This window comes from Polyodon spathula, chromosome 41 (genome assembly GCF_017654505.1).
Source record: "Polyodon spathula isolate WHYD16114869_AA chromosome 41, ASM1765450v1, whole genome shotgun sequence".
Classification (NCBI taxonomy): Eukaryota; Metazoa; Chordata; class Actinopteri; order Acipenseriformes; family Polyodontidae; genus Polyodon; species Polyodon spathula.
This window is the reverse complement of record NC_054574.1, coordinates 591,249-600,850: the sequence shown is the minus strand read 5'-3', so window position 1 is coordinate 600,850 and position 9,602 is coordinate 591,249. Positions and strand designations below refer to the sequence as shown.

At 42.1% G+C, this 9,602-nt stretch overlaps 1 protein-coding gene across 1 annotated transcript in view; it reads left to right on the top strand.

The window, feature by feature from the left end:
* Positions 1-1,591: 1,591 nt before the first annotated feature.
* The window catches only part of LOC121305061 (seizure protein 6 homolog), an 86,062-nt gene continuing 78,051 nt past the window's right edge, over positions 1,592-9,602 (top strand). Inside the window, exon 1 of the mRNA XM_041236588.1 lies at positions 1,592-2,006. Coding sequence (XP_041092522.1) covers positions 1,922-2,006 — 85 coding nt within the window. The 5' untranslated portion in view covers positions 1,592-1,921. The remainder of the gene's footprint in view (positions 2,007-9,602) is intronic.

Below are 9,602 nucleotides of genomic sequence, written 5' to 3'. Positions count from 1 at the left end.
AAGATTGTTCGTTTGTCTCCTCCGTACATATTAGCAGTCTCAGCATTTGAATCTGTGTTGTTAGGGGAAAATAATTTTACTGCCACTAGGGATGGAGTCCTACTGATGAAATGCCCTGTAGCAGCAGTGTGGGCTGTAGATATTTGACACTGCCTGTCAGTAATCCTGCATCTCAACTCCAACCCTCAGGGGTATGCGGACAAAGCCAATCAGAAATTCAGGGAGATCTCTGGCCACACAGGGCCTTGTAAAGCGAACAGAAAGATTCTGAAATCAATGCAGTCCACTAAGCACTGGCTTCTAGATTGTTGGTCTCTGCCATGGTCATTTATCTAAGTTCAATAATGAAATCCTATTTTGTGCCTCACACATACCACTGCAAAAGCAAACACCCATGTTAACATTCAACAAGCCTTTAATGGAAGTTGTGTGTGGGGTCTCTTACTGTCTCTATAACTGGACGAGAGGACTGTGAAGCAAAGCTGGCTGCTTACAATTTGCAGAATTATTTCTGATGTAATAGGAGCTGAACTGCACAGTATTAACACTGTTCATTATAACCCACAAGCACTGCCACTCGAAACAGAAAGTGATATTTCAGAACAACGCTGCACCTTCTATGAACACAATCTGTGTACAGCTGTTCTGATCCATTCTTAATAAAAGTTGTCACTGTGTGATTTATAATTGAAAACACAGCTCTGCAGCCTCCCTGGAAATGTATTGGAATGTCACCTACACACAAAGCAATGATGTGGGATGTCCAGCCCTGCTGTATTTATTTTGTATTCAATCCAGCTCTTTCCCAGATGAAGGGGTCAGTAGTTTGTAGATTTAGATAAGACAAGGATTCCTCGGTGGGTTATATGTCATCAAACTGACCCTCACAGATGTGATGGCTCTGCAAATGCAGCTGAGAATAGTGTTAACTGCTTACAGCCAATCATATCAGTGAGTGTGGGTGCTGGGAGCTGCATGACAGCCTGTACCAGGAGATAGTGGATTTAATATATGTATATTTATGGTAATGATCACCTTAATGCAAGAAACACATTAGTATAAAGAGGTGCTTTTATGGTTTCAGGAATCAGCTGTTTATTTATTCCCTCAGTGAAATAGTACATTTTCTACATTCTTTTGAATACATCATTTGCATTATGGTGCAATGCTGTTGATAGTAATCTTAACAATACTGTAATAATAATAATAATAATAATAACAATCTGTGCAATCCAAACGAGCCTAGTCAAAAAATAATAATAAAGTGTTGTTTTAACCAAGCAGTTATTCTTAAAATAATCAAGGGGCAGAGGGTTAGGACATGCAAAGGATTTCTCAAAGCTCACTACAGGGTAAGTAAAAGGAAATCCCTCACTTTTGATTAACTGGATATTAATTAGGTGTTTCTAGTTTGCTCAACAAAATATAATTAAAAAACATTCTTTTAATCGTGATGATGAATAAGAATTGTGATTAAGGCCCCATTTTTGCAAACGCGGATATGAACGCGCTTGCCGCTGCAGTATTATGTTGTTTACGGTAGGAGCTCTCCGTGGTGCTGAAGTTATCCCCAGTGCTGACGCTAGGAGCTGTTCTTGGTGCTGAAAGAGCGCGGCAGCTCACTGCTCAAGGTGCTGCTAGCATTCCAAACCAGCAATCCGCTTAGAAGCGTTCAAATTAAACATTCTCTACACCTCGCAGCAGCTGATTCAATTACAACAGTGCTCGCCGGCCGACTCGGACCTGCTTACCAGCACTCTCGATGCGTCTTTGTTTTCTTGCATCCCTCAGAGAGTGACTGACTCACTCTCTTCCTCTCCTACCTTCGTGTCTTTTTTTTGTTAATAAAGTATTGTTTATTTTATTTTATTATTTTTAAGAGGGACGCGATTCTATATGACGGGAAGCTCCTGAAGCAGACATGTGTACGAAGAGAGATTACAGTCTTACGATGCATGCTGCGCTGTTGATTCTGGGTTGCCTACAAACATGGGTTTACGGTCAAGGTAAGATTTCTATGTAAATTTTATTTCGATTCCAGTAAAGCACGGTCTTGTTTAAGCTCGGATATGTGTGTGTGGACTGAGTCGCGATGTGTGTCTGTGTTTTGCAGACACTTTATTTGTGTCGGGTTGCGCTTCTTCATTCCACACAAGGCGGGTTGTGGGTTCCACACACGGCACACGCACACAGATGTATTGTTAGAGTTGTGTCTGCCTGTAAGACTACTGTACGTTATTGGCGGTGTATTGCAAGTACAATGAACGCTGTTTTCTTCGCTGTACTATATCCATCCCAGAAAGAAGAGGGTTCCCTCTGGTTAAAGTAAAACGCAGAACTATAATTATAAACGGGAGTTGCTTGACTAATTTCCCTCATCTCTCGTTAAAGTATTGCCCAGGGCAACTCATAATTACTTCATCTCACTAATCTCTTTGTGTAGGGAACGAAAGGACACTTTATCATTCATTATAACTGAAGTAATGTAATCTCATTTTTTGTTATGCAATTCTTAACAGTGTGATGCTTTCTCTGACTCCCCTGTCAGTATATGGAATCAATTACTGTATATCCACAAGCAATATATGCTGTATCTATCTATCTATCTATCTATCTATCTATCTATCTATCTATCTATCTATCTATCTATCTATCTATCTATCTATCGATCGATAGATAGATAGATATTCTGCTGTTGTGTGAGACCGGTGCTCGAATTTAAAGTGACGAATTTAAAGTGAGTAATAGAACGCTAGCAACTTTCATCAAAGTTCTGTAAAGAGAGTCCAGCAGGTACAGCGAGCCATGACCGACTAACAATCTCTTTCTGTGCATCGCACAACTCAAAGGGTGCTAGCTGCTACTGCTGATGATGTGTCTTTACATATATCTGTACATCTACATCTACAAAAATATAGAACTCTTTTTTGTGTTGTTGCAAGCAACAGAGGTAGCTGTTCCCTAACATTTGCGCAACCACGGAGACTGTGTTTTTTCCAAACAGTACCGTATTCCTGAGTCTCGGTTTAGCACAGCGCGAAGCAGCCGCGCCGCTCCTCTCCACGTTGCTGTTGTTGCAGAAGCCTTTCCGAAGAGGTTATACCAGGCGAAGGTTTCGATCCCGGCAGCAGTACAATCGGAGATAAGGTCCTTATTCTGCTCTCTCCGTGTCAGATATACAGGACGTGGGCTCGAGCGTCGTGTGTAATCCGAAAGCGGTTGATTAAAAAATGCGTCATATGGAAATGCATCTACGAAGGGCCATCGCTGCTATCCAGCATGTAAGCAGCATTTACTAGGTATGGTTATACGCGGGGATGGCGGTAAATGAGTTGTGTAAGGCGGTACTGCTGGGGGTACCATCTTACAAACGAGAAAGAACAAAACATGAACATCTTTTACAATTAAAAACGAGTAACATGAAAGCAACGGAGAAGGAACCCGATAACAATACACGATATCCATTCATGTATTTTACATTTGGGTTAGTACTAACTACGGGTTAGTCCAGTTTTATATTTCTGATATTATTAATAACAATTTATAAATTGAGGTGCCACGTCTAGCGATAATATATGGATGTATTACATGATATGCATGTATTAATAATTCGTATTCTGTATGTGGCACGCAGTGTGCTTTGTGACGATGCTAATAAAACAATGCAGTGTGATGTTGCTGAGTGCTTGTGAGGTGCAAGATTTTATCCACACTGAGTCGAACCCTGTTCATAATGAAGTTATATGTGCCACAAGGCTGAAGGCTTGATAATTACCGGACAGCCCGCACGCAAGTCCACGGAATAAATCAATCACTTTGCTCTTCCTGCTAGTACTGTTCTTATGATCATGCCTGTTGCATGCACCCGATTTTGAAATGTCTGATTCGATTCTTATGGAGTTTCGAGGGCGTTCTATATCATGTAGAACCTTACTGTCCGTTCGATCTGTCCCACAGAGCCTCGTTTTGGGTTCTGAACAGAATGGTTACACCCTGTACATCAATACAGGGTTCAATAGAAATTCAGCGGGATCTTAATTCATCCCATATACTAATGCTTCATATGAGGAACCCTTGAGCAAGTGTATTATTATTATTATTATTATTATTATTATTATTATTATTATTATTATTATTATTGTCAAGCCAGAGGAGAAGCTTTAGAAATATATTGGGCAATATATAATAATAATAATAATAATAATAATAATAATAATAATAATAATAATATTAACAATAATGCATTTGATGGAGGCGGTTCTTTCTTTGCTGTTACTCCACCTATTTTAACATCTTTTCTTATTCCATTTATTCCTTATAGTGCCCAAACCACTACTCGCACTCCTGCCAGCTGACGACAAAGAGTTTAACATACATTGAACTATTACCACTAAGGTATTGTTACTGTTACAAGGCAACATGGTTCACTTGCTTGCAACTACCATCCACGTATTATTTCTAATATGTCTTGGCTGTATTGTACTCTGTGATTTATCAAGTAAGCAGTGGGAGAATACAACCCATTTAATTGCCTGTTGTCTCGTGCATCGCACTGTATTTAATTGTACACAAAGAACAAACAGTTCATAGCCTGTTTATATTGTGTTCCATAAATTGCAGGCCAATTAAAACAACAGTCTCCCAGCATGAGACCGCAGTGCAAATTGAATATAACTCATATTTAGTAAGACAGTAACCTTTAGCATGCACAGTGTGGACTGCAATTATCCAAGACCTACAACAGGAGAGTGGGGGAGAAAAGGGGACACTGACGCTGCATTAGTAGGAAACTGTCTTTTTGAAGAATTTATTCTCTCTGATCCGCAGATCTAATAAAAGAAAAAAAAAAACACATTCTGTTCAAATATATGTGTTGGCAATTTCTCAATCAATCCAGCTTCACACTGCTGTGTAATTGATCCATGCGGTAGCTGCTTTCAAAACCGGCAAGCCTGTGCTTTCTGCATTAAAACTGAAACCTCTGAAATACTTAATAAAAACAGAGGTAAAAGCAATGCAAAGAGGCAAAGACTAAGCTCTAAACTGCCTTAAAAGAAGCGCTGCAAATCTAAGGAAAATCACTTGCATAATAACACACAGTGTAACGCAGCATGCCTACCCAGTGCTGTATTCATTTCTTATCTGGCTCTTTATTCAAGGGGCTGTACACTGCATGCATGACACATGTAAAGCTTGTGTCAACGGCTTAGCCTTATTATTAACTTCCAGGGTGTGCCCTTGTATCAGGCATCTTGTGCTCCTTAACTAACGCACACCTCTGTTAACTCGTACAAAACTTGGTGCAGAATTTAAATGAAGGAGGCTAAAAGCACTGCAATAAAGATACACTGTATCAAAAAGCAAACCAGTTTTAAATTCACAATTAAAAAGGCTAAATAGGGACTGTGTTTTAGATAGGCGGGCAACTTAAAGGACTTGCATTTTTCAGCTGGCTTTGGAGAGGCCTGGCCCCATACTGTGTCTGGGCTGAGCAGCTGAGCTCCCCAGGGTAAACATCACAGATTGCAAGTGTCTGTTTACCTGCTTACAGTAGTTACTGAATTAACTAAGGCAAACCCCCGCTGTGCCACTGGAGTCACTGCCTCTTCTTGCTCCAGGTGAGCCATGACCCTGACATTATTACACAGTGCAGGGAGCGAGTCGCCTGCATTCACAATCCAGCCTGCCCCTGCACCTCCCCTTGTCTTTAACTCAGCCAGTAGAGTGCTCTGTGATGGGAGTAATGCTGTGGTTATCTTGCAGGATTTGGACTAGCTCCTGCAGCGCATTCCGTGGAGACCCTCCTCCCCTCCCACCCCAATACAGTTACCCTTCACTGCACTGCTCTCTTAAACCCTGATTTGATTGACTTTGGTAAGATATCATATCCTAGCACTTACAGTACGCTCCTCCTTTAAAACTGAATTGCTGAAAGAAAGAGATTTGCCTTTGCAGAGTTAAACAGGTAACAGTGATAACAGATTTGAGGATCTGATACTGTATGCACTGTAATTATTCAATGCGTGCAACTACTTCTCCCACTCAATGTGCAATACAAGAGTAGGCAAATACTACCTTAAATAGCATCTTGAGTAACTGCAAAGATCCCTTAAGCCTTGTTCGTCTTGCTCCTTGTCAGGGAGTAGATTAACGACCTGCGAGGTGCACTGTTGCAGCTTTTACAGCTCTGACGATTATGATTTCAGCTCTTTAATATTGACCAGTATTGACCGGCCTGAAACTAGAGCGCTGTAAGAAATGTGACCCCAATAGGCCCTGGCAGGCATCCCCTCACTCACCTTAAATCTGACTGCATCTGAGGCTCATCTCCCCACTCAGCACTGAAACCGCCTGGCTCCTCTCCCTCCCACGCTCTTGAATCACGTTAGAAGTGAATGTACTGTGCCTGAACAAATAAAAGACAATGTTTAAAAGGGAATGCGTATGGTAATGACCTCACTATTTAGGGTTGTTTGCACTGCTCAAATAAACACAGCCAAGTACAGTAAGAAAGAGCCATCAATTTTTTGTTGTTGCTTGTTTTCCATGAGAAAGCTATCCAGAGGCAGTGTTTGAACCACACATGATCAATGACTCCCTCCCTCGAGGAGAGACTGATCCTCGTGGAGAGAGGAGGGTGTGTGTGTGTGTGTGGGGGGGGGAGGGCGGTTGTGAGATTGAGCACATTGTCAATCACTTGGCATTGGAATTGATTTTGGCTCGATGAGTACAATCTCCTGCCAGCTCACAGGAATGGCAGCTTGCCAAATTGTAAAAGTCCAATTTCAACACGCTGATTTTTTTTTTTCCTATTCATTGAGAAAGCTCTTGACCTGAATATGTCATCATCTATATTCTTTTCTAATTGTTTAGATTTAGTTTTGCTCTGATGCTGGTATGGCCATGGGGGTGTTGGTTGCTGAATCGCAGATGGGCTGCGTCACAATCACACGGCTGATCTTTGCTCCCGGATGAAGGTCACTACAATGCGTCACAGAGACATGATTTCACTGGGGTTTTTTAATTTTAATGGCCACAATTTTAAAGAGTCTCCAGTTCATGCTTTAATATGAATAATTTTTTCTTTGAATGATCTCATTTATTCACAGTATAAATCCTGCCACCCGACCAGTTAATTGTAATGAAATATAATGAATAGTCGATACAGTAGTTCTTATACTATCAACTATATCCGACTGGCTCTTTATGAAGATGGATTTTTATGAAACCCCAAGAAACTGACGTGCTGCTGTTTAAGGGGTGACCTGGCAACAATGGAGCCTGTGACCCAACCCTTTGTAAATGTGATATACCGATGTCTTTTTCTGCTCATTAAAAACATGTATAGCACATTTTTCTTTGATACTCTACGCTCAAAATGAAAGAATCCTCTTTATGAGAGATGTGTGCATGTCCGGAGATCACGCTGAAGCATGTTTCAACTCAGACTGGCATGTGTTGGGCAGAATGGGGAACCAAACAGCCTCTGAACTCCGCTGCAGGAGGGGATTCATTCTGTGCAACACTGGACACTGACGATGTCACAAGGCATAGGAAACGAAAGTCCTTAACTCCCAATTCTGGGAACTTATAAGAATTCAGTTTTCCCACAATTAAATGTGCAGATCTTATTTTTGGCCTGTCCATACACTGCGCTTTGAGAAGACCGGGCTCTTGTGAGGGTATTCAGTAGGGCTAGCCAATGTTTAATATCAATAGCAGGGTTTTTCACAGTGGATACAGAGGTGTGGTTCTCTTTTGTTGGTACTGTAACTGACTGAGGATTTTAAAAAAAATAACAAAACCTCAGTGGGGGTTCAGCCAAAAGAAACTTTAATAAAATAGTTCAGTGGAATTGTTTCACCCAGCTGCTCAGCTGTAATAATAATTCACCCACACCCTCCCTCGCTCCCTCCCTCCCTCACTCGCTCGCTCGTTCGCTCAAATGCTTTTTTTTTGTTCTCTGGAATTGCTGATCCATTTACTTTGCTTATTTTCAATCCAAGACATGTTGACTTAGGATTGTTTGAAAGGCCCTTATAACGATGCAACCAACATTCACAAATCATTCCCATCATTATTGTGTTAAGCAATAGGTTATTCCTCTCTATCTCTCTCTATCTCTCTCTCTCCAACTGCACTGGGAAAAGTAATTTTCTCTCTGCGAGCTGGTGCAATCAGTGTTGCTTCATGGCGTTAGAAAAAAAAGGACAACCCTTTTAATTAAACGGCATGCTCTCGAGTTCTGATGATGATGATATAATGCAGGGATAGAAAATGTTCGACACCTGTTTTTGGATTACTAGTGATTAACCTATTCCAGGGTCGTCCCCGGATTCATTACTGCGCATTCAGCTCTTCTATACCGTCCTAATTGTTTTTTTGTTGTTTCAACCTGTTCAATTGCAAATTAGTATTGTGGTACAAAAAACTCCTTCCAATCACACACACACACACACACACACACACACACACACACACAACACACACACACACACACACACACACACACACACACACACACACACACACACACACACGCACACACACACACACACACACACACACACACACACACACACACACACACACACACACACACACACACACACACACACACACACACACACACACACACGCTCGCACGCACACACACACACACACACACACACACACACGCACACACACACACACACACACACACACACACACACACACACACACACACACACACACACACACACACACACACACACACACACACACACACACGCTCACACACACACACGTTGGTACGTACTATATTACGTCCTAATGTACAAGGACGTGGACTCTGTGGTTGGTGTGTGTGACACACAAACACACACCCACACACAACACACACACACACACACACACACACACACACACACACACACACACACACACACACACACACACACACACACACACACACACACACACACACACACACACACACACACACACACACACACACACACACACACACACACACACACACACACACACACACACACACACACACACACACACACACACACACACACACAACGCACACACACACACACACACACACACACACACACACACACACACACACACACACACACACACACACACACACACACACACACACACACACCACACACACACACACACACACACACACACACACACACACACACACACACACACACACACACACACACACACACACACACACACACACACACACACACACACACACACACACACACACCACGCACACACACACACACACACACACACACACACACACACACACACACACACACACACACACACACGCACACACACACACACACACACACACGCACACACACACACACACACACACACACACACACACACACACACACACACACACGCACGCACGCACACACACACACAGAGGAACCAAGTTCTCAAGCAACGCCTGTGAGGTCCCCGGCACTTAGAAAGAGTAGCCGACTTCAGGGCTGAGGAGCTCAGCTGATTTATTACATTTTCTGGAAGTTGATAGATGCAAAAAAACTCACATTGGATTTCTCTTTTTAATAGGA